The following is a 25,252-nucleotide window of genomic DNA, read 5'->3' as shown; positions in this document are numbered from 1 at the left end:
GAAGACGCTGTACTGGTAGTTACGTTTGATTCTCTCTTCTTTTTTTTTGCATTGTATTAATCTTAGTTACGATTTCTTCCTCAGCGCAATACTCAATATCTCTCTGTCTTTAAATCTAACTGGTGAAACTAGAACTACTGCAGATTCATTGTAAAAGGGAAACAGCCTGGTGATCATCTATTAAAGTACATTCAAATCTAAACTGTGTCGCTCTCGTCTCTTTACGGGAAGTCATTATATCTGTGACACAACGGGGATCTCGTGAAACATGAATGGGGAACTTTGTGGTCTCTGAATGAACTTAACTGAAGAGTTAAGATGATAAAAGATAATCTTTTATTAATCCAGTGGTGGAACCGCAGGATTACAGCAGCAGGAGACGGTAAAATACAATAAAAAACAATATAAATAAACAGTAAAGAATTGACAAGAGCAGTATTATATATACACAGACAGAATACAAATCACACACACTCTTACCACACACACACACACACACACACGTCTTCTGCAGAACTTGATAAAGGTCAGAAAACACCGAAAAACTAAAGTAATGAGTCTGTGAATGAACTGCAGTTGAGTTCGTATTGACGCAAGATAGAAGTGTGTGTGTGTCTGTGTGTGTGTGTGTGTCTGTCCTGACAGAACCGGGATGAATGGGCATGTGTGTGTTTAAGTGTGTGTGAGCCAGAGAGAAAGAACATCCAGACAGAAGGGATGACATCAGCGTTTGGCTTCTCTCTCTCTCTCTCTCTCTCTCTCTCTCTCTCTCTCTCTCTCTCTCTCTCTCTCTCTCTCTCTCTCTCTCTCTCTCTCTCTCTCTCTCTCTCTCTCTCTCTCTCTCTCTCTCTCTCTCTCTCTCTCTCTCTCTCTCTCTCTCTCAATTACATCTGGGGGTGTCGCCATGGCAACGCATGGGAGCAATAGGAGGAGGCGTGAGTCATCACTTTTCTAAAAAGCTGTTTGGTGAGAGGAAGCAAGGAAGGAAGGAAGGAAGGAAGGTAAAGAACGAGGAGAGAAGACAGGAAGGAAAAAGAGGAGAGAAGGGGTGCGGGGACATGATTAAGGACAGGAGGAGATGAGAAAAGAAGAAAGGAGATAAGGAAACAAGGAGAGAAATCATGAAGAGGAGAGATAAAATGAAACAAGGAGAGGAGACTGGGAGAGGAAACCAGAAGAGGGGAGGAAACGAGGAGAGGAGATGAAACAAGGATACGTGACATGGCGAGGAGACTAGGAAACAAGGAGAGGAGATAAGATGAAGAGAAGAGAGGGCTGAGATGAGAGAGATACAAGAAGAGACAGATGAAAAAAACGGGAGAAAAGAAATGAGACGATTAAGAAGAGGAGGAGGAAGAGGAGGAGGAAGAGTGTTGACAAGAAGCTTTGTTTAAGGAGCAGTGAAGAGTTTATGAGTCTAGACTGTTAGAGCGCACACACACACACACACACACACACACACACACACACACACACGCACACACACACACCTCCAGCCACGCTTCTTTCCCTCCTTCCTTCCATTCCTCCCCCTCCCTTCCTCCCTCTTTCCTTCCCGTCCTCCCTCTCTGCTTCCTTTCTTTCTCTTTCCCTCACCCTTCCTTCCCTCCGCCTCCATTCCTTCTTCCCTCCGTGGTCCCTCCCCTTATCCCCTACCTCCTTCCTTCCTCCCTCCTTCCTCCCATTAAAGGAGCTGAATCTCAGGAGTTTGACAGAAATATTTTATTTGACACATTCAACCTTCTCTTTGTTCTCCAGCACACAAACAAAACATTTCTTCTCTTTGGTTGAGATTAAATAACATTAAATACATAAATACACAAATAATCTACATCAACCTTCAGGTACGGAAACAAAAGTAAAATCATTTTAGAAATCTAAACTAAACGTTTGTTCTACAGTGTTTCAGGATCCGTTCATTTTCAATTCAACACTTTGGTGTTAACTCGTCTTCTTGTGTGAATAAAACACGACGAGTACTACTACTAGTACTACTACTAGTACTACTACTGGTACTACTACTGGTACTACTACTGGTACTACTACTAGTACTACTACTGGTACTACAGTACTGCCTGAATGAAATACCTGTACTCATTATCTCGTCATAAACAAATCACTTTGGAGTTTAAAGTAAATTCACTTCCTGGGTTCATTGGTTAAATAAAGTTCAGTCACATGAAACCGTTTCCATCAGGAGCTTCTTGTCGTCCTGAGTTTCACTCGTTCATTTAAATTTAAATACACGACAGTAGTTCATGTTGTAGAAACACGATTATTTAATCGAGTGGTTTTTCCCTTTAAACTCTAAAATAAAACTACAGCAGATTTGTTTTTATCTAAATCACTTTTGATTTGTAAAAATAACTCAATAAAAACACAGCAGGAAACGCGACAATACTCCTTTAAATACTCCTTAAAATACTCCTTAAAATACTCCTTTAAACAAGATGAAGGAGTTTGTGTTCAACAGCAGACGATGAAACAGTTTGATGACGGCTCGACTTCCACTCGATAGGAACACAACAAGAAGTCTTTATTGTTCCTGTTGTGTGAAGTAAACAACAACAACAACTGGTTCACAACTTCGTACCTGAAGGTTAGCGGAGAGGTCACAACCCTTCAGATTATTGAGAATAATCTCCGACGTCATGGACGAGTCAGATTCCTGACGTTCGTCTGTGTGCGTTACAGGATGTTGTTGTGCGGTGAGAGAGTTCACTCTGAATTCAAAATGGCCGCACCGGAAGGTCAAATTTGTGAAACCGTCCAAAAGGAAACTCCTTTGAGCTTCAACGTCCAGGCGACAGTGAGCCGACGTTCACAGTGACGGGATTACAGGATGATGAGTCTCACAAAACACACACACACACACACACACACACACACACACACAGCAGCATGTGGACTTCCAGGTGAGCTGTGATTGGCTGGAATCACTGTGACAGCCAGAGATGAGGCAGCGGGGGTGTGAAACACAACAAAAACAAGGCAGGCACTGTTGTTGTTGTTGTTGTTGTTGTTGTTGTTGTTGTTTTGTAGGCAGCATCCAAAGGGAACTGAAGGCACAGCTGGTGGAAAGAGTCTCAGTGGACCAGCTGGAGTTTAAAGCGCTGGCATTTAGAAACACATCATCACGTGTTTCTGCCCAGTGGTCCCAGACGAGGTCCCAGTGTTTCCCTCTACGCCGGTCACGTGGTCATGTGACCACGTCATCACGTCATCACGTCATCATGTGACCACGTGACCACGTGCGCGCTGCTGAAGAGTCCGTGCACGTGTCCGAGTGGTGAAGTTTACAGTCAGAGTGTTTTGTAAATACTGAAAGTTCAGCAGCGTCTCTTCCAGCGAGTTTCTAGTGTGTGTGTGTGTGTGTGTGTGTGTGTGTGTGTGTTTCCTAGTGTGTGTGCGTGTGTGTGTGTGTGTGTGTGTGTGTTTCTAGTGTGTGAGTTCTAATGCTTATGTTTCAAGTGTGTGTGTGTGTGTGTTTCTAGTGTATGTGTGTGTGTGTTTCTAGTGTGTGTGATTTCGAGTGTGTGAGTTCTAATGCGTATGCTTCTAGTCTGTGTTTGTGTGTGTGTGTGTGTCTGTGTGTGTGTGTGTTTTTAGTCTGTGTGTGCGTGTGTTTCTAGTCTGTGTGTGTGTGTGTGTGTGTGTGTGTGTGTGTGTGTGTGTGTGTGTGTGTGTAAAAGGTAACCCTGAGACACAGCGAGGTCCGTGGTCGGGCCTTGACCTAAATACCCAGAAGCCTTTGCGTGTCCGTCCTGCAGACGTCTACTCGCTGAAGTTGAAGTTCAGGCCGCAGCTCTCGGCGCTCGGGGACGAGGGGCCGGCGCTGGACACGGCGCTGGAGGGCACGCTGCCGTCTGCGAGAGGGAGGAACCCGGTGAAGTCTGAGGTCTAATCCCCACGACAGATTATGACGGTGCGGCAGAGCTGATGGTGCAATCTACTGAAAATCATACTCAAAAACAAATTATTTATGAATCACATCCCGTTCAGACAAGAACGCTACAGCGAAGTCATTTTATGAGTAGCTTGGCTCATGAATCAAGCTACTTGCACGTCCACATCAATAATCTGACTAGAATATAATCCTATAAATGAGATTTCAGGACATTTTAAAGATGTTTTGACTCAATTTATGGGTCAATCTGATAAAGAACACTTAGGATACATTTTAAATCCAGACACCGAGAAATTACAGGAGTTTTTTCCAGGAGAAAAGCAAGTGTTTCTGTCATTTTGACCCATTGAATTATAATTTTGCTCACTTGGAGAGGTTCATCTTTATATTTTACCTGCCAAAAAAAACTAGTGTTCTTCCAAAAAGTGACTTCTATATTTCTATTGTTGTGTATTTGACCTCTGGCCGTAATAAGACGCCTGCCAGGACAGATGAAAGCGTGATAAACACTCACGCCACAGCGGCTGGCTCGCCGGCCGGAGAGAGGTTTCGGAGCCGGAGGAGGACAGCGGCTGCTGAGGGCTGTAGAGCGACGTCTGGCTCTGGGAGTCGAACAGGCTGGAGAGCGCTGCAGAAAGGTCACGGACAGAAAGGTGTAAAACCGGTCGTCATATTTAAATCATGTCATTTACTTTCAAGTGAATCACTCAGTTAGATCCTGAGACTGACGAGAACCTCGAGTTCCTCGAGTGTATTTACAAAGAACTGCCGTCTGTTTTTATCCACAAAACATTATTGAGATGATTGTTCACTCCCTTTAGCTACATGTTAGCATTTGAAAGTCGTACTCGGCATGTATTTTAAACTCCAATGTGCAAGAATACAGACAACACAATGTGTCACTGTCCAAATAAGATAGACTGCACATGAAAAGATAAAAAAAATGCACTGGATGTGTTTAAAAGCACACATATCTTTGCAAAAACTGTATCTATGACGTCATCATGCTCATCACAGGCGACTTTTCCCATGTTAGGGGATTAAAATAACATTTTTTGTCAAATACTTCAATCGCACACACATTTATTCAGATATAAATCCAGCTGTGACATGAACCTTTAATGGCGTACTTCATGTGCCCCCCCCTCCCTTTAACACGCTTTTGTCTGCATGAGATGAGTCCGTGTAGCGTCTCGGGCTGCGGGCCTACCCTTCATGGTCTTGGCGTGCGCCTCGCTGCTGCTCTCGCACACCTTGTTGAGGAACTCGTCCACCTGCTTGAGGGAGAGCGAGTTGTGCAGCGTCTCCAGCGGGTAGATGGAGGGCACCATGGAGCAGCCTTCAAACCCTGCAGCGCAGACAGGAGACAGAAAAAAAAACAGCCGGTCGTACCGCTTCTCCATCCGACTGAGGAAGAGGAGGAGGAGGAGGAGGAGGAGCGGTGACACTGCAGCTCTCTGTGAATATGCTGGTTTTAACGCTCATTCTCTCAACTGCCATTTATTGACAAGCAGGTCAATATCCAGCAGCCATTTTGGTTTGTTAACTGGCCACACGGGCTCTCTGCAGGCGGTCAGGTCTCAGTTTAATGGCGTCTGGCCTCACAGCACAACGTTACCAGTCAAAACCAAAACAAACGGTCAGCGTTATGGCTGGTGTTAATCTCCCCTTTGGTTAGGTTGATATTAACACAAGTGGGATGTGTTGGGATTATTTTGGGAACGTGTCATATTCTGAACACTGGAGGCTGTGGATCAATTCCCTTTGAGGCAAACCACATCAACTAGGATCTACAATATATATATATATATATATATATATATATATATATATATATATATATATATATATATATATATATATATATGCTGCTCTGTTAAAGTCAAAATCATCAGAATAATAAACAGAAATATAACTTCCCATCGTACCGTGTCCGATGTGCATCGCTAATTATTTAATAATGCGCTGCATATTTTCCTCACACGTGTGTGTGTGTGTGTGTGTGTGTGTGTGTGTGTGTGCAAACACAACTTCAAACCCACAAACACACCTGTGCCAGCCGCTACACACAAACCAATAGCAAAAAAAAACCAAAACAAACGAATCATTCGGCGCAGCCCGACAACGAACTCCACGATGAAGCGACACCATGAACCAAAACAAAAAAACACAAATGGGGAATGGATGGTGGTGGAAGCGGCACATCCATGTCCCCCCCAGAGAGCATGCTGGTCCGCCTGGCAGTTCTCCATGAATAATGTGCTACGACCACAGATCTCTTTGTGCCGAGGACAGTTAATGGACGGAAACCATTGGGGGCCTTGAGGGGCCACGTGGGAACTTTCCCCCAGTTGCTACTTTTTCACATTAAAGTTAAATAGATAGAGTTGCGCAATAAATGGGTCCCATGAGGCCGTCAGTGAGCAGAACATCACACGAGAAACGGATATCAGTCGTGAATCATTCGAGGGGATCAAAAATCGGTCTTTTCGGCTTCACGGCTCCCTCTCACATCCCTCAGATGACATTTGGTTGCAGAGATGCGTCGATGCTTTAGCTGGTGATCAAAGAAAAGCACGACGCGTCAGAGGCGGCTGCTCTAACACCCGCTTCACAGTGTCTTTATTCTATGTGGACATGGCTGAAGATGCGTATCGCATATTCACAAGTTACGGTTTGCTAACGGTGCCGTTTGTCCTCGTGTCTAACCGGCGCTTCTGTCCTTCCCTGCGACTAATAAAGCGGTGAGTCGTACAGTGCAACAACAACATCTCTTCCTCCTCCTCCCCGTCTTTGCTGCAGCCTCTCCAGGCGGATATGAGATTCAGCTCACGCACCTGATGCAGCGGGAGCGGACGAGGTGATGCTACACCTTCGCCGCTCGCTCAACACGCGGGAACGCCGAGACGCGACGACCGAGGTGTGTAAAAGATCAAAGAAATAAAGTCGTGACAAAAGCCTGAAGCAACTCTAAGCCAAACGGCGTCGATCCACTTCGACGTTCGCCTGAAACACAAAGTCAGCAGTTTGTGAACGAGCCACCGCCGCTTAAAAACGAGCCAATTAAAATGAGGGGATGAGATGACGGTACATGTGAAGGTTTCAGGACTTATAGACACAAGGAAATAAACAATTTTCTAAACTTGAGCTTATTTTTGATGACTCATCCTGAACTGGGATTTATCTTTATTCATCTAGCTATATACTGTGTGTATATACACACACACACACGTATATATATTTATTTTTTGGTACATTTTATGCCTTTACTGGGTAGTGATAGCGGAGATAAGTGGGAGGGAAGGAGGAGAGGAATAACGTGGTGCCGTCTGACAAGATGCGATCTAAAAACCCTTATAAATAATCTCATGAGAGTCATTAACACAATGTTGTATATACCAAATAGTACAAACACACCCGACCAACGAATAGTGCTGCAGTGGTCCCAAAAAATGTGGTTTAAGTCTACTTCCTCCCTCGTTCTCTCTCTGATCCAGCGATGCAGGGGTGTCGCCACATGTTCGCTAGACAACGTCCACTATTCCACTCGATGAGGCTCACCGCAGTTTTACTGTGACTTTAAGGACTGTATGCACAAGAGAGAATTAACCTCAAACATGCAAAAGAAAGAAAATTTGCGTTGACAGTCGGACATGGAATGGACGAGGATGTGACAAACGGAGAAAATGCACACGAGGAAAAAAGTAAAAAGCACTGAACAGTAGATGCAAAGCTCAACCGGCACGAGCAGGCGTCCCGCTCGCCCCGACACGGGCCAGAGGGAGAGGGAGCAAGACGAGGCGACACAGGAAAGCCAGCGGCGCTCTCCGGAGGCTGACCGTGGAGGGATCCTGGGAGCTCCTGACCGGACGCCAGCCAGCTCTTGAGGAGGCGCAGGTGGTAGGGACAGTGGCGCAGGTGGCGAGCTACGGTCCCGTCCACAGCCAGGGGGGCGAAGCCCAGCAGGGCCGGCTCCACGGGACGCCCCCCCAGCAGCTGGACCATGTCTGAGGGCTCTGAAGGGATGAGAGGCAAGAGCAGGGAGAGAGGAAGAGGAAGTACAGTGGAGCAGGAAGCGGAGCGATAGGACAACTGAAATAGAGCAGCGAGGCTTCGGGACGGAGGATCCAAAGTGCTTTCGATTCAGTCTCTGACCTCGTTTGACCCTCGGTCGTCTTGACCTGTCAGGTACGGAGCAGACGGACTGCTCCGGTCTGCGTGGCCTCAACCAGCGACAACTCACTCAAATCCCACCGTTTCCATTTCAGAGCAAACTGAAGTTCAAACAAAAGAGCACCGGAAGGTCAATTTAAAAGCAGCAGCGGTCAATGAATCCATAATCTATAGCGTCCAGAGGTTCAAAAGGGAATCAACACATCAGAGACACGGGTCACCTCCACAGGACACGTGAACCTGAGTCAATAATACGAGTCGAGCAACACTTCAAATACAAGAAGAAAGAAGAAAAAAACCTGTGACCTCGCAGAGTTGTTTCATTTTTTTAAATTAACAACTGTGCTGGGAGATGAAGAAGCACTGTGTGCACTCCCAAATATGAGGACTTATGTTTGAGGTTTCTTGCACCAAATCAATCCCCCCAAAGCCAGACAAGCAACTGACAGTTTCATAATCACATATCCAGCAGCTTCAGAGAAACATCTGCATTTATTCAGAGTCATTTCCAAGTTCCTTGTAGCTCAGTTCTTGGCGTCCATCGACTCCAAATGGAAACATCTGTATTAGCTGCTATCTGCCGCACAAGTGTGTCTGCTGTGTGTTGTTCGGTGTTGTGCACGGTGGCTTTTAGCCGACTGCTGCTGCAGAAATTGAAGCTAAAGAGCCAGACGGCGAAACCATAAAGCTCGAAACTCCCTCTGAAGCTGTGAAGCTGCAGATTGTAGTGATAATAAAACGGTTTCCTAAATGACATCGCACAAACTCCTCACAGAGCGCTCTGGCCCTCGGGGCCCTCTGGTCGGATCACAACTACAACAGAAACTAAATTAAATAAGCGACGGCTTAAATCGAACTAATAGTATCTTCTGATCTGCGATGAATGAAGACGTAATCACAAAGTCACGGCCGATGTGCAATAACTCAAAGCAGAACCCATTTTGCTTCCTCTCCAGAACATTAGATTGTTTTCTTGTTCTCCACGGAGTATCGTTTTGGGGCAATTCATCAGTGTTTCCTCAGCGAGGACAACAAGTCTCATACCCGACCAAGAATATAACTAATTTCTAATATATATATATATATATATATATATATATATATATATATATATAGTTTGGTCTGTGAAAAACCTGAAAATGCCTATTAAAAAAAATAAACAAAAAGGTCTTTGACTCAAAATTGACTTATGATATCTTGTTTTGTCCCACCGACAGCCCAAAACCTACAGACGTCCGTTGAAAAGGACATAAAAGGAGATAAGAACGTAAATGCTCACATCCAAGAAGCTAGAGTTTAGAAATTTTGGACATTGTACGCTTAAAAAATGATTGAAATGATTTATCGGCAATCAAAATAGTGGCCCATATATTTGTGTGTGTGTGTAAATTTTCTAATCAAATAATCAAGAAATCCTTTCAGCTTCACCCAACTCAGAGATTCTAAGAGTTGATTATAAAGCAGCACTTTTATTTCTGTGGTCCGTGTGTGTGTGTGTGTGTGTGTGTGTGTGTGTGTGTTCATCAGACCAAGTTAAAAATTATCATGATTTTAGCACCATTTAAAACCATGACTCTAGACCCTTCAGAAAGGGAGGGTCCCAACAGGCTGCTATGAGTCAATGGACCCCACGGGGTAATATAAACGCACGTGTGTGTGTGTGTGTGTGTGTGTGTGTGTGTGTGTGTGTGTGTGTGTGCTCATCAGGCCAAGTTCAAAATTATCATATTTTAACAGTTAAAACCATGACTCTGGACCCTTCAGAAAGGAAGGGTCCCAACAGGCTGGTATCAGTCAATGGACCCCACAGGGAATATAAACGTGTGTGTGTGTGTGTGTGTGTGTGTGTGTGTGTGTGTAGCAGCAATGTAATCCAGCAGATGAATGAAGAAACTGAAGTGGTCTGCCTTCGTGCGGCGCTCCACATCCACATGTTTGCACGAGCGCCGCGACCCGCTGACCTCTGCAGCTTTAAACCTCTCACCTGTCTGCAGCGACGTGCACGTGTCTGTGCACGCCGTGACATCACTGTTGAATGAGGCGAAACATTTCTGACGACACCAATCAGCGATGCGGTCAGAGTTAAAAATGATATCGATATTTTTTTTTTTTTGTATTGCCCAAACTAAGAAATTAACAGAATAAATTATTTGAAATTAACCACAAAAAAAAGTGCAGGTGAGGATATATTATGACGTGTGCACAGATCATCCGCACATGGAAGTATATCTGAGGCGGGATATATATTCCACATGCATCCTGTGAGCAGACGGCAGGATCGGAGAGGGAATAAAATCAAAAGTAGTGCAGGCAGAGCAGGTGCTGTTAAAGGTGAGCGCCGAAAAAACAACACAAGGTCCAACAAACACGGAGGGTGTGTGAAACAGAAACTCCTTAAAATTTAATTATTTCTTTTAAATCTTAAGAGACGTTTAATGTAATTAATTAACGCAGCCAAACGTCAAACCCCCCAAAAAATAGAAAACACAGGAAATGTTTTCCCACAAAATAAAAAGAGGGTCATGCAAGATAACAGGAAAACTGGAGGAGGGTCGAATGTGAACTGAAGGAAAGCAGACATACCGTTAGTCGGATGCCTGGCAAACGACACAGAAAATCTCTTTACCGGCGGCATAGAGAACAGCTCTGAGGAGATAAGAAAGGTAACTGGTGTTACTGGTGTTACTGGGGCCGCCGGGACCGGTGTCTGTTCCCCAGTGTTGTCTTTTCACATGAGAGAGGGGGAGGAGGGAGGGAGAGAGAGGGATGGAGAGGAAGAGAGGAAGGGGGGAGAGGAAGGAGGGAGGTATAGAGAGAAGGGGAGGGAGGGAGGGAGGAAGGGAGAGACAGGGAGGGATAGAGAGAAACGGAGGGAGGGATAGAGAGAGGGAGGGAGGGAGGGAGAGAGAGGGAGGGAGGGAGGGAGGAAGAGAGGAGGAGGGAGAGAGAGGGGGACAGAGAGAGGAAGAGAGAGAAAGGGAGAAAGAGGGAGAGGAAAAAAGAGGGAGAGAGAGATGGAGCGAGAGTTAAAGAGATAGAGTGAGAGGTAGAAAGATATATAGAGAGAGAGAGACAGAGAGAGAGGGATAGAGAGAGATAGAGAAAAAGATAGAAAGAGATATAGAGAGAGAGACAGAGAGAGAGGGATAGATCGATAGAGAGAGAGAGATGGAGAGATCGATGGAGAGATAAATAGAGATCTGGGCCGTCGATTCATCAACATCTGGCTGCCAAAGAACATGCGTGAAAACGAGCGTCGTCTCTGAATGAACAAAGAGGAAAGAGGGATGAAGCCGGTGAGCGGACGAGTAAATGATGGACATTTAGAGGAGTGAACATGCAGGAGGCCTCGACTGTGAAAGGAAACTGAATCAACCTCCTTTCCTCCTCCTTTCCTCCTCCTTTCCTCCTCCTTTCCTTCACTAGTTTGACATCGCGTGGACACTCGGGGCGTTCGCTTTTCTTTGCGAAGAGTTTGACAGAAAGATTCAACTCACAGCTGTACAGTAACCATGACGCTACAGACAGCAGCTCGTTAGCTTAGCTTAGCTTAGCATAAAGACTGGACACAGGGACACACACTTCAAAATGTAACTAAAATCGGCCTAAAAATCCCAAATGAACTCCTCATTGTTATTATTTCTGACAAATATAAGGCAGAAAATTCCTTCTCTTTTAGCTAAATGCTTTTGTTTTGCTCAGGAAACGACACGATGAGAGCCACGGGAGTGAACAAAGACAGAGAAACGATGAGCCGGCAGATCGTTATAATGCTCCGTGAAGTTGGTGCATTATTATTGTGAAAATATTGACGATGGGCCCTTTAAAGCAATGACAAATGTGACCCTTAAAATGGTAATAAAAGCAAAGCAAACTTCAGCGAACATGATGGCAGCAAAGCAGACGCTCAGGCGTCTCCTTCTCCAGCGTTCAGCATCACTCAATGACATCAAGAACATCCACTTTTATATGTATGATTAATAACATTTGTTTTTTTAATCCATTTAAAAGAGCACAGGAGAAACATGATGAGTGGTTAATGACCTCATCACCAACACTGGAGGTCGTATTAACATGAAACCAGTACACTTCCTCCCACATTTCCCAGTAAAAGCAATAACAATTCCCCTTAAATGAGCCTCAACAATCTGTCCGAACCCTCGTCAGTCTCCTAAAAAAAAAAAAAAAAAGGCACAAGGTGATGTAACCGAGAGCTTTAAGGACGTGCAGCGCTGCAGTCACACTGCCACCTGGTGGACAAAGTGAGCATCTGTGTTTTAAACCCCGCAGTGGAAAAAGTCTGTTAGTTTCAACTCATTTCATTTGCTGGTGAAGTCGTCTGCAGCTGAATGGACCTGAGGACGTGTCACACACTCGTCTGGTGTCTCTACAACAGCTGGGACCGAGCGTTTGAGGTCCTTAAAGCACTCCTGGTGGCTGTAAAAAGCAGCCTGCTTGCACTCACCATCACCAACATGAGACTGGGGCTAACGAGCAGGGAGGGAGGATGCTGGAGGATTTAAAAAAAAAAAAGGTGCTAACAAAATATATATCTGTCCCAAATAACAAGCTGAGTTTCTTCACACAGGGATTACCGTGAATTGAGATTAAGACACATGGCTGCCAGACACAGAAATGACTTTTCAGTGGATGATGAAATTAAAAGTTCCCTGAGAGAGAGTAAGATGCAACACAACACGCACACACAGAGAGAGTGTGTGAACACGTCAATGCAGTCAAACCCAAGCAGACAGCGGCATGGAGGAGGGGGGGGGGGGGGCATGCTGATTTCGGGGGCGACACCGATCAGAATACAGATCTCCACGCCGCCGCCGAGAGGCCGCGTTCGCTGCTCAAGACCATCACTGCGCCGTCACATCGCCGCGCACGCCGCCGAGGAAAAGATGTGACGCAGCGGATTGAGATTTTGAGGAAAAAAAGGAAGCGAGGAAAAGAAAAGCCGCCGCGGGAGCTTTGATTTAAGAAGGGAGAAAAAAAAAATCTGAAGCTTAAGGAGCGAAAAAGGAGAAGAAGCTAATCTAAAGCCGGGAAGGTAAAATAAAAAAATAAAAAAGAAAGAAAAGGAGGTTAAAAAAAAGAGCCGCCTCGTGGCGCCGACGGGGAGCGGCGTGAACGTACCGAACATGCCGATCTGGCAGGGCAGGCTGCCGGGGGACAGCGGCGGCTTGCGGTGGAGGTGGTGGTGCGTGCGGACGTAGTCCCGCAGGTTGGGGGCGCTGCAGGACACGCCGAGGGCGGAGGCGCTGAAGAGGCCCGAGCAGAGCGACCCTGTGTGGGGAGGAGGAGCCGGGAGGGAGGGAGGGTGAGTATTTACACACCGTGCCATTATTATTATTATTATTATTATTAATATTATTATTATTATTCACAACAAACTGATGCGTTCAAACCACGTGCAGCCGTGTGAACACATGTTGAACTGTTTCAACGTGTGAAAATAGTAACCTGTTGCTTAAAATCATGACGTCTACGCTGCTGCAGGGTTTCCACAAGAGTGAACGCTCAATGCACAAGTGTGTGTGTGTCTGTGTGTGTGTGTCTGTGTGTGTGTACACAAGGGAATGCAGAGTGTGTGTTTTATGGAGGAAAAGAAAAAAGCAGCAGAGGCGAACAGGGAGTGTGGAAATGAGATTATTTCAGACTCCTGCTGAGCAACAAACGCTCTGAAGCTGCAGCAGCCAATCCCCATAAATATATATATATTAAAGAAATATATATATATATATATATATATATATATATATATATATATATATATATATATATATATATATATATATATATATATATTAAAAAAGTAGGATCTTTTTTCTTCATTTTAACTTATTTAAATATCATTTCTTTGCTCTGTAAACAGCGTTGAGGTATGAGAAGGTCGACTCGACACCTGCCGCTCTCGCCTGCGTTGTCGCCTCGCACACACACAACAATCCGCATTCGGGCGCGCGACAATAAAGCGCCGAGTGACAGGATGATTAACACATTCGGGGAGAGGGAACCAACACCCATGCGGCGCCTGTAGACCCTTTCCCACTGCTCTGTGTCGTTGCCGTCTGCCCGATCGCCTCTGAGGGTTTATTTAGAAATCGGAGCGGTCGCACAATAAGCAAATCCATTTAGTGCAATTGTGTCTTTGAGGTCACAAACGCTGCGAGTGGAGAAGCAGTTTAACACACTGTGACACGCGGGTTTGTAATTCACAGTAAAGGACACACACACACACACACACACTGTGTTCTCACAAAGACCTTTAAAAAGGTACTTTAACTTTGTGTGTTATGATTAAGAAGAAGTACACAACGTTTAATTGTGTTTAAGGTTAAGACAACAGTAAAGACATAGTTAGACTGTGGAGCACGTGAACACATGAACACACACAAAGAGGCCTCATATCTACACATTTAACGATGTACCTCCATCATAAATCTTCTTATGTCTGGCTTACAATTTATGTTTTTTACCCCAAAATGCAACGACGTGAATGTAAATGTAACTTTAAGACGAGCTTGTTCGTGTTGCTTTACTGCGGTTATATATTTAGGATTATGAGTATGTTCTGCGTTTGCATAAAAAAAACAGAGCTTGTGATTGTTGTCCCAGAATGCAACACTGAAAGTAAACAGAAGAGGAAATAGAAAAGCTTCCATCAGCTTTTACTTTCGTAGGAGATCCGTCACTAATAAACGTGATCGGTGTCCTGATTCCTTCCTGCAACGCCTCGACGTCGACGTAACGCGACACTTTGATCTCCGGCAGCTTAGTTTGTTTCCTGTTGTGAGCTCGAGAGGAAAGAAGAGACGGAGACGCCGTCGGCGTGTTGTCACTTTACCGACTCTGCGCGCTACGCGACACCCGCGGGCGCTGAACCCTCAACCACATGGAGTCTGAAGCGGAGCTGGAGGCTATGTGACCGTCAGGAGGGAGGAAGAGGAGGAGAGAGGGAAAACAGACGGAAAGAAACAACGGGAGACACACAGAGAGAGAGAGAGAGAGAGAGAGAGAGAGAGAGAGAGAGAGAGAGAGAGAGAGAGAGAGAGAGAGAGAGAGAGAGAGAGAGAGGGATAGGAGGGCGAGGGAGAAGTCACAGAGCGATATAGTGATGAAGAGATGAAGTGTGTAGTGAGGTCAGTGTGTCTGTTGGCATGAAGTCACTTAACACACACACACTTATTACACACACATATCATACACACACACACACACTTATTACACACACTTATCATACACACACACACACTTATTACACACACATATACAAACACACACACACTTATCATACACACACACACACACACACACTTATCATACACACACACCCTCTCTCTCATCACACACACACCCACACACCCCTACACCCCCCAAACACACACACACACACACACACACACACACACACACACACACACACACACACACACACACACACACACACCTAGGCCGCTGGCTGCTTTGATCTCAGGAGACTGGCGTGCCGTGGAGGGGAACAGTCGGTGGGCGGTGCTTCCTTTGGCGCTCTGGGTGGGCGGAGTCTCAGAGAGGACCTGGGAGGAGCCACAGAGACCGGCGGTTAAGCCCGAGCATTCAGGGACGTCTCTCACATCTACGTCGCCACATGGCCACGGGGTCGGTACCTCCATGGAGCCCGTCTTCCGGTTGCGGACCATCGGCGACCGCCGCTGGATGTTGATTGGCTCAGAGAGAGGAAGCGCCTGGTCCGGCTGGTCCTGGGACAAGTCCTCCAGGCTGCCCTGGTTGGTCTTCTTGTCTTGGTTCTGACGGGCAGAGGAGAGGGAAATAAAAAAAAAAAAGGTACAGGACGATCATTTAGTTCATATTAATGTCACCTTTTTACAGTGAAAACTGAATTTTATATAGAAAGATAGAGAGATGTAGGCAGATAGGTGGAGAGAGAGAGAGAGAGAGAGAGAGAGAGAGAGAGAGAGAGAGAGAGAGAGAGAGAGAGATACTTTATTAAGGGAAATGTGTTATCAGGGTAGGGCCTAAATGTAAATGTACATGTAAATATACATATAAATGTACATGTAAATATACATATAAATATACATATAAATATACATGTAAATATACATGTAAATATACATGTAAATATACATATAAATATACATATAAATATACATGTAAATATACATGTAAATATACATGTAAATATACATGTAAATATACATATAAATATACATATAAATATACATGTAAATATACATGTAAATATACATATAAATATACATATAAATATACATATAAATGCTAAATGTACACAGGAAGTTGCTACAAAGCCTCATGACAACGTGGAGGACATTCGGCTCTTTTTCAACAAACTAAACCAACCTCAGACCTTTAGAAAGGCAACTGAAGACAACAACAACAGCAACTATTGTATAACCATGAATGAGACTCACACACACACACACACACACACGCTCACACACACAGACGCACACACACCTCTGAGGACGCCGGGCGGAAGCCGAAGCCCAGCGGCACGTTCTCCTCGTCTTCGCAGCCTTTGACTCCGGGACTGAAGTGAAGCTCCACGTGGAAGCGCTCCTCTGAGGACGGGTCCTGCTCGCCACACGGACGCACAACACATGAGGACACAAGTCCGTCCGAGACTGAAAAGTGTGTGAATGTTGTGCGTCTCTCCGCCGGCTGACCTTGTTGTTGTCTTCGTACAGCATGATGACGATCTGCGTCATGTAGTTGAGCTCCGTCACCGCGCTCAGGTAGTCCATGGCCTGCTTCCACTGCTGGTCCGTCTCATCCTGGTGCTCAGACACACACACACACTGTGAATGACACTTCACGACACACAAACGCGCAGCTGACGGCATGCTCCAGAGAGTACTCACACACGAAGACACAAGAAGCGCCGCGTTTGAGACGTTTTAACCGACAATTTGCAATATTTAGTGTTCATAACGAACAGAAGATGTTACTCGTTGGAATAAACGGAGCTATATCAATATCATAGGGGTTTTCCACTAATATAGCAAATGTGTGTCTACATTACACAAGACAAAACTCAAGAAAAAACACACAAAATGACTTTTTTCCCCCACAATATACTACGATACTGAATCCTTGCTCATTGCTGTAAAGTAACACACGGACAGGAGCAGCTCAGTGGTCACTTTCTGATGTGGATTATGTCAAACTAAAACCAGAAGAATTCAAACAAATGTTTTCCCAGTTCACAAAAAACGCGACAAAACATCGTAAAATGACTAAAAGAGGAGGAAATAAGTGAATAAAGTCAGACTTCTGCTTTTTTAAATCTTGCTTTTTGATTCCTAAAACTCATCAAACTCCATCCGGTGTTGACGTTTACCTGCTCGCCTCGATTTGTGCATCAAATCTGGGATTACAGATTTAAAAAAAACAGCTTCTTGGCGAGCTAAGGGGCCGATCACACCAGCGCGACTCTACAAAACGGGTCGCTAGCAAAACCATTGATTCCCTATGGTACGGCGCCTTTCATGCTCGCTTTTTAAAACGCTGCGCGTCTTTCTAGCGTTTTTTTAACGTCTTTCTAGCGTCTTTCTAGCATCTTTCTAGCGTCTTTCTAGCGTCTTTCTAGCGTCCTTATAGCAACTTTCTAGCATCTTTCTAGCGTCTTTCTAGCGTCTTTCTACCGTCTTTCTACCGTCCTTATAGCGTCCTTATAGCGTCCTTATAGCGTCCTTATAGCGTCTTTCTAGCGTCCTTATAGCATCTTTCTAGCATCTTTCTAGCGTCTTTCTAGCGTCTTTCTAGCGTCTTTCTACCGTCTTTCTACCGTCCTTATAGCGTCCTTATAGCGTCCTTATAGCGTCCTTATAGCGTCCTTATAGCGTCCTTATAGCGTCTTTCTAGCGTCCTTATAGCATCTTTCTAGCGTCTTTCTAGCGTCTTTGTAGCATCTTTCTAGCGTCTTTCTAGCGTCTTTCTACCGTCCTTATAGCATTTTTCTAGCATCTTTCTAACGTCTTTCTAGCGTCTTTTTAGCATCTTTCTAATTCTTTCTAGCGTTTTTCTAGCTTTTTTTCAGGCATCTTTCTAGTGCCTTTCTAGCGTTTTTTTAGCGCGTTTAAAAGTTAAAACATTCTAAACTTTTAAGCGCGCTGCACGGAGTCGCGCAGCTCATCACTGTCACACTCGGCCTTTTGAAAAAAACGACCAGCGCGTTTTTGTGGAGGCGTTTTTTAAGCGATCGGCCCGCTAAGAGCACATTTACAGGAGCGAGAGGTGACAGAAACCGGACTCACATCCAGCAGCCCTCCGTAGCGGAAGACGCTGAGCAGCGAGTGGACGTGGCTCTCGCTGGTGAAGTACAGGCGCGTGCGGACGTGGCGACCGGGTGACATCACGCCGCGAGAATACCTGCACATCGAAAGAAAAGGACACGACCCCCGTCAGCACCTCCACCCGCCTGCACACCAGCACGTTGTGTGTGTGTGTGTGTGTGTGTGTGTGCGCTCACAGCGGGTGCAGCTTGTTGACGGCCTCGTCCTCGTGCGTCCTCTGCAGGTCCAGCTGGATTTTCTTCATCAGGGGGACGCAGTACGCCTGAGCGATGTCCAGCTTCTCCGCTTTGCTGATGCCGTACTCCTGGTGTGTGGAAACAGAGAAGCGACTTCAACGCTTCTTTTTCTAAACTCCTCGTTATTCTGCGCGTCATGAGACGGATTCTTAGTTCAGCAGATGTTGGAGGTGGAAGGACGGATATTAATACATTATATTCACGCGTGGAGGCCTTAAAATGGAGTTTATGTTACTGTGAATCACGCGGCGTCTCTTCCAGATGTAATTGCTGTGTTTTATGGCCGACTTTACAGAGTTATTTGGTTTTTCTCTGCTGAGTCATTCTGCGACATTTTAATCTTCCCCCAGAGATCATTAAAGTTTGATTCATGGCTCGAAGGGGAAAATAGTTTCATGAGCACAAGCTATTGAAATAAAATGTGTGAAACTCACCAGCGTGACCCATTAGTTACCAAACCAAACTGTGGGGCGCGACCCTCTAGTGGGGCGCGGCGGTATTACAGGTGGATAAGTGGAAATGCAGATTCTTACAAAAAATAAAATAATTTAAGAATCCTTTATTAATCCCACAGTGGGGAAATTATTCTCTGCACTTTACCCATCATCCTTAGTGCTGCGGTGAAGCTCTGGGGCTTCAGTGTCTTGCTCAAGGGCACTTCAACATGAAACTATGGGGAGAAAACAGGGATCCAACCGGCTTCCCTGGTCATCTTTTTGCCAAATATGAGGGTTTTTTTGCACATGTATAACTTTATTTGCATTGTTTTAATACAGTGATTGCACATGTTATTAGTGTTTGTCAGATGGAGCGATCTGGTTTACTTAAAAGGGATTTCAATTTTCTTTAAAAAAGTCTCAAGAAGTTGGACCATTTTGTTCCCATGTGGTCGGGGCCCGAACATTTTGCTTCCTCCAAAGTGGAGCGGCCCATGTTAGCGTGTGCATAGATAAAAGCGTGCCATCTTCTAAGGCGCAGAAGCACAGATGTGCCACAAAAACAACCCAAAAAGACGGCTGGTAACCTGCGGTATGACGATGTCGGCCAGCGCGCGGGACAGCCTGAACAGCTCCAGCGTGTCCTCCAGGCCCAGCGAGGCGTTGTGCTGCGAGTCGTACTTGATGCAGTCGTAGATGTCCGGGATCTTGCTGATGTCGTAGCGGCCGTTCTTCATGCGGAAGTCTCTCTCCAGCTTGGACCAGCGCTGCAGCATCAGCTCCAGCGTCTCGCTGTGGTACAGCTGCAGGTCTGAGGGAGCAAAAAAACAAAAAGGGAATTGTCTCTTTTAACCTTTTTTACAGCTTCCAACATTTGTTTTTTTCTTTTTCGACCGCGACTCGTCCTCACCTGCAGACTTGGGGTCCTCCAGCCTCTTGCGAATCTGCGAGTTGAGACACTGGATGAGGGCGTACACCTTGTCGCAGGTTTTGACTGGATCCTGTATGACCTTCATGGAGTTCACCAGCGACGGGCTGCCGCTCGGTGCCAACTGGGACGCAACGGAAAACTTATTATATTAATGGATAAAGTCAGGAAGGACGTGAGCCAGCCGAGTGAGACCCTTCAGCTTCTATAGACCGGCAAGCAAGTCCTGTTATGATGTCTGAGAAGAGATGTTAGCATGCTAACGTTAATGCAAAAACAAAAGAGGGATAATATGTCATATGCACGACACATTTATCACCCTTATTGCATTTATTATCCCACCGGGTTCTGTTCATATGGGCAGGTATTCACAAAGCAGTCGCATTGTGCACGGCCAACAGTTTGAGCTGAACTTGTGAAAAAGCTTTCTGGGCATCAAACCATCGGACTCCACACACACACACCTTCCGATAGTCCTCCTCGGTGAAGTCCTGGCACTTCTGCATGATCTCGTGCAGCCTGGCCTTCACCTTCTGCTGGCAGTCGGTCAGGGAGTCGCTGTCGCTGTCCAGCAGCCCGTTCATGTTGGCGCTCTTCACCATCTGAACCAGGATGGGAGTCAACTCCCCTTCGAGAGCCAGAAGACCCTGAAGGGAAAGCAGAGACCTTGAAATGTTGCTGAGAGTGACATTGATATGTTTGAGCTGCAGAGCTCCGCCTCCTTTTTCCTCTCAGAGATGTTGCAAATGTTGTAAATCACATTTATGAGTAGTTCCTCTCTGATACATGGCTTCAGAGGTGTTTCGGTACCAACAGTCACGCATAAAGTACGCGTTTAGTTTAGGGGAAGACAAAGTACCTTCGCGAAAGCGGCCGCGGTCATCTGCACCCGGCCCTCGTCGGAGGCGTAGATCTTCAGGTCGTGGCGGTAAGTGCTGTGCAGGCGCAGGAGGCCGCAGCCTGGGAACCCGGCATAGTCACCTGGAAGAGCGGGCACAGGGTGGTGGAGCGGCGAGGGTTAACACACCTGCACACTGAGATTCACTGTCAAGTCATTCTCTCCGTGAAGAGAAAGCCGAGTCGAGGGAGGTGGAAGAAACAGAGGAACTAAATCAAACCGCGTGGATTGTCCCACCGGTGCAACATCGCTTTCACTGCAAATGAATTGTCCCAAAAAATGCTTTTGACGTCACTTCACTTAGATGTGAACGTAGATGTTGTGGGTTTTAAGGACCAGCTCGCCCACAAAATGACCACTTCCTCTCTCTCGCCTCCACGACGAAGAAAGAACCCAAAAATTGAGTGAATTCTAGATTAAGACACAATAATTGTCCGTGTAATGAGCATAACTGTGTGTGTGCGAGTAAACAAATGTTTTGATTCAGTTTTGCATGTATTCAACGTGACGCCCGTTGACTTAAATCATGGAGGATTCACTCCGTCTGTTACGAAGTTTTCTGGTCATCTTGTAGGGAAAGTTTTCCTTAAAGCTACAAAAAAAATAAAATGAAGTGAACAAATGTTGAGTGAACCCCAAAAACTACTGAAGACGGATCAAATACTTTAGATTAACCTACTTGAGGACAGAAAATAAGGAGTAAAATAGACTAGAAGTGGGTGTATCTGTAGGGGGGAGATGCATACAACACGGATGCTTCATGCGTTTCTTCTGTAGTTTACAGTCAAATCTGATGTTTCATCAAACAAGAAGACAGCCAGAGGCCATAAAATGTTTAAAAAGCAGTAGGATTAGTGTGAGATGATCTGCAGTCGCTCACAGCACCAAACTGCTGCGCCTTCATCGGCCTGCAGAGGATCATCTCAAGAGCACGACATCACAGCAACGGGGGGGTTGGAGGGGCGGTCGCCGGGTGAAATGAACCCAAAAAAGAAAGCGCGTTAGTGGACGTCAACGACAAACCGCGAGGGGATGGGAAAAGCCGTGGAGGAAGAGCGGCGGACGTCCAGGGAGGAAAAGCTCTCGCTTACCGAAGTCAACGGGGGACTCGCCGCCGAGGGAGCGGCCGTTACCGGCTAGCGGTTTACGCAGCGCGACCACGGGTCGGAAGAGAAGAGCAGAGTTAACAGACACAACTTGTGGAGGAGAGAAAGAAGCATGAAAACAGAGGCTGCGATGACGACAAAAAAAACAGCCTTGTGTTCGGGGACAGACGTCTACTTTCAGATCCACTTCAAGTCGTCCACGACACACAAAGCGTGAGGAAGAGGAGGCCGAGAGGAAGCTCACACGGGTAACACAGAGGCTCAAGGGGGAGAGACTGAATGCAAGCGGCAGGTTTGTTAGTATTTCACTCTGCTGATGATGTTAAAGGGTTATTTGTACGCATTGAGAAGAGTAGGAGGAGTCAAGGGACGACACGGTTGTGTTTAGTGAGCTTTGCTCAGCTGCAGAGGCTCATGGGAGTTCACGTTCATGACATGAAAAGACAGTAAATCTTTATGACGGTCGTCACTTTGACCGTAAAGACAAATATTAATGAAAGCTGCAACCTTTGCACCAGCATGTGGAAGCGGCTGACGGCACAATCTCAACTCTCAAGGTCCCGTCACTCGCCTCTCGTGCCGCTTCGTCGTGTTCGCCGTCTGCCAATGTTTCACAATCAGGACCAGCTGATATTTCAAGAGGTCAAGAGAACGAGCTGCCGAGCTCAGAGGTGTTCAGGTGCAGCTCCTCCTCTGATGAAGCGCCGACTGCCTGCAGCTGGAAAGTGCATCTCACGAGTGTATTTCTTCAGAAGACACGAACCTTACAGACTTTATTTTAGTGCAGCGAAGATATGCAGATCATGCAATGCTTCATATGTTCCCCAGTACTTTGTATGTGTACTCTGTGTACTATATGCATACTCTGTGAAACGAGGCCGGTGCTGCAGAGTAGTTAGTTTCACTTTCACCCCCTCTGCGTGTGTTCACCAAGACGGACAAACAGGAAACGACTGTTAATCAAAAACAGCTCCGCTTTTGGGGGAAGGGAAGCGATACGGGACGAGGTGAGAGGAGAGAGAGAAAGAGAAGGAGGGAGAGACGAGAGAGGAAGAGCAGGTGCTGCCCGTCGCCCAGAGGAGCTGCGTATTTCAACACAAACTCACCTTGAACCCGTTCAAACTGCCAGCACAACAGAGAGCTGCAACTCTTCAGGTTATGGAGTGCAGCCTGCAGGCTCGGCTTAACTTCAGCATATTGTGTAATTACACAGCATGACGTCACCGACGTATCATCGTAAAACACACATTGTGCCGTTTCAGACGAGGTTGTGAAGCCATTGTTACGTGAGGTGTTCCAGTCGGGCTCCAACGCCCTGTTGGCGTAACCTCAGACGCTACGCTGCGATATTTGTTCAAGTCGTCCAGCTTCAGCTTTTCTTTTGTTGTGTTCAAGTTCAAGTGGAGGCAGAACAAAAAGCTCCGGCAGAAGCCGGAAAACCTGGCCGGTCGAGTCTAAAACAACCTGCGGCTTCCATCTGCTTTGTCCTGCTGTCGGCTCTGCGTTGCTGACGTTGTTGACGTTGTTGACGTCGTGTGTGGTGCGGCTGTAAAGTCGAACATTGGAGGAAAAGGAAAGACAAAGCTGGACGGTCTCGACTGCGTTATGAAGAAATTACCGCCGACAGAGCTTCTGCCGTCGTGAATGTCTGAGCGCAGTTTAGCTTCAAGACGCACGTTTTATTTCTTTGTGTATTTGCTGCAGGTATCATTTAACTGCATTTAACTGCATTTAACTGTACTTAACTGTACTTAACTGCACTTAACTGCATTTAACTGCATTTAACTGCATTTAACTGTACTTAACTGCATTTAACTGCATTTAACTGCATTTAACTGCATTTAACTGTACTTAACTGCACTTAACTGCATTTAACTGCATTTAACTGCACTTAACTGCATTTAACTGCATTTAACTGCACTTAACTGTACTTAACTGTACTTAACTGCTTTTATCTGCATTTAACTGTACTTAACTGCATTTAACTGTACTTAACTGCATTTAACTGCACTTGGTGGGCGGGTCGGCCCCTCCCTCCTCGTTGGGCCCTCCTGGTGGAGTGTGTACGTGTAGGAGGGAGCATCAGGTATGTGTGTAGATGGTTGTGTATGTGTGCGTCTGTTAGTGTGGATGCTCATGTATGTAAGGGGTTAGAGTTTATAATCTCACTCAGACTACCGACACTAAATGCTACCGTTTTGGTTATTTGGACGTCAGGAATGAAATAAAATGTATTTTTAAAAAACCTTTGTCTCTATAGGGATTATGGATCATGTGTTATGGATCATGAGTTATGAGTTACGGATCATGAGTTATGAGTTATGATCATGAGTTATGAGTTATGGATCATGAGTGCATATGTCCACAAACTCCCCCCCAAAAGGCAGCTGATAGAATCTGTTGTTTCACGACTGAAAATAAATAAACTAATTAATTGAGGATCCGTCTGGAGTTCATCTACTAGCTAACCCCCCTCCCCGTGTGTACCTTGACCTCCAGGGTACATGCAGCGGAAGGCGCGGCCCAGCTCCTCGGCCTGCACTCGGCCGGCGGGCGTCAGCTCGCCGCCCCACTTCAGCACCAGCAGCAGAGACGGGCCGTCCTTCTTACAGTCTGGAACGGCAGCAGCGGGGAGGGGAGGGTTCATATCAGCAAGTAACATGTCAAAAAATACTTTACACAACCTCGGCATGTGAGAAAAAGGAGCGCTGCTGAGGAATAATGTCTTTTTATTTTCCTCCAGTATTTGAAATAAACTCCGATTAAAAGGAGACGACTCAGCATAAAACATCGGTTCTCGTGCGCTGGTCGAATTGGAGATGTTTGTTTATTTGTCTGTAATATCGTACAATTACCGCACAACAGACACACACACACACACTCACGATACCATGAGTATAAATACTACGTCTGTGTTTTTGTACCTTCTTCCTCGCTCGAGGCTTTCGGTTGGCCGTTACGCAGGTAGGTCAGCTGCACCTTCCTGTTGATCCCCGAGAAGTGTCCGTACCTGTCGACACACACACACACACACACACACACACACACACACACACACACACACAAAGACAGAAGAAAGCAACATTTTCTTTTTTATCTGACATAACATAACAAAGTACAAGTATGCAAATGTTTTACGATAATTCAGTTATTCAGCGAAGACCAAGAAAAGGAGGTGAAGCCTCGTGGATTCCCTTTTTGGAGAGAGGAGGAGGAGGAGGAAGAAGAGGAAGAGAAGGAGGAGG

At 45.9% G+C, this 25,252-nt stretch overlaps 1 protein-coding gene across 3 annotated transcripts in view; it reads right to left on the bottom strand.

Annotated features, from left to right (window-relative positions):
• Positions 1 to 1,707: 1,707 nt before the first annotated feature.
• The window catches only part of ppip5k1b (diphosphoinositol pentakisphosphate kinase 1b), a 32,562-nt gene continuing 9,017 nt past the window's right edge, over positions 1,708 to 25,252 (bottom strand). The window contains exons 13-30 of one of the 3 annotated variants that reach the window (XM_068602437.1): positions 24,932 to 25,017; positions 24,495 to 24,620; positions 20,863 to 20,984; positions 20,468 to 20,650; positions 19,986 to 20,127; positions 19,663 to 19,886; positions 18,579 to 18,706; positions 18,364 to 18,478; positions 16,774 to 16,881; positions 16,565 to 16,681; positions 15,733 to 15,873; positions 15,534 to 15,642; positions 13,220 to 13,369; positions 10,664 to 10,726; positions 7,747 to 7,923; positions 5,118 to 5,255; positions 4,422 to 4,535; positions 1,708 to 3,866 (exon numbers count right to left, since the gene is read on the bottom strand). In XM_068602437.1, the coding sequence (XP_068458538.1) occupies positions 3,775 to 3,866; positions 4,422 to 4,535; positions 5,118 to 5,255; positions 7,747 to 7,923; positions 10,664 to 10,726; positions 13,220 to 13,369; positions 15,534 to 15,642; positions 15,733 to 15,873; positions 16,565 to 16,681; positions 16,774 to 16,881; positions 18,364 to 18,478; positions 18,579 to 18,706; positions 19,663 to 19,886; positions 19,986 to 20,127; positions 20,468 to 20,650; positions 20,863 to 20,984; positions 24,495 to 24,620; positions 24,932 to 25,017 (2,335 nt within the window). In that variant the 3' untranslated portion in view covers positions 1,708 to 3,774. The remainder of the gene's footprint in view (positions 3,867 to 4,421; positions 4,536 to 5,117; positions 5,256 to 7,746; positions 7,924 to 10,663; positions 10,727 to 13,219; positions 13,370 to 15,533; positions 15,643 to 15,732; positions 15,874 to 16,564; positions 16,682 to 16,773; positions 16,882 to 18,363; positions 18,479 to 18,578; positions 18,707 to 19,662; positions 19,887 to 19,985; positions 20,128 to 20,467; positions 20,651 to 20,862; positions 20,985 to 24,494; positions 24,621 to 24,931; positions 25,018 to 25,252) is intronic. The other 2 variants (XM_068602438.1, XM_068602436.1) reach the window with 2 other exon arrangements.

The sequence above is a fragment of the Clinocottus analis genome, unplaced genomic scaffold (genome assembly GCF_023055335.1).
Source record: "Clinocottus analis isolate CAN_PGR_092001 unplaced genomic scaffold, fCliAna1.0.p SCAF_6, whole genome shotgun sequence".
In the NCBI taxonomy this organism is placed as follows: Eukaryota; Metazoa; Chordata; class Actinopteri; order Perciformes; family Cottidae; genus Clinocottus; species Clinocottus analis.
This window is presented reverse-complemented; position numbering and strand designations above follow the sequence as displayed.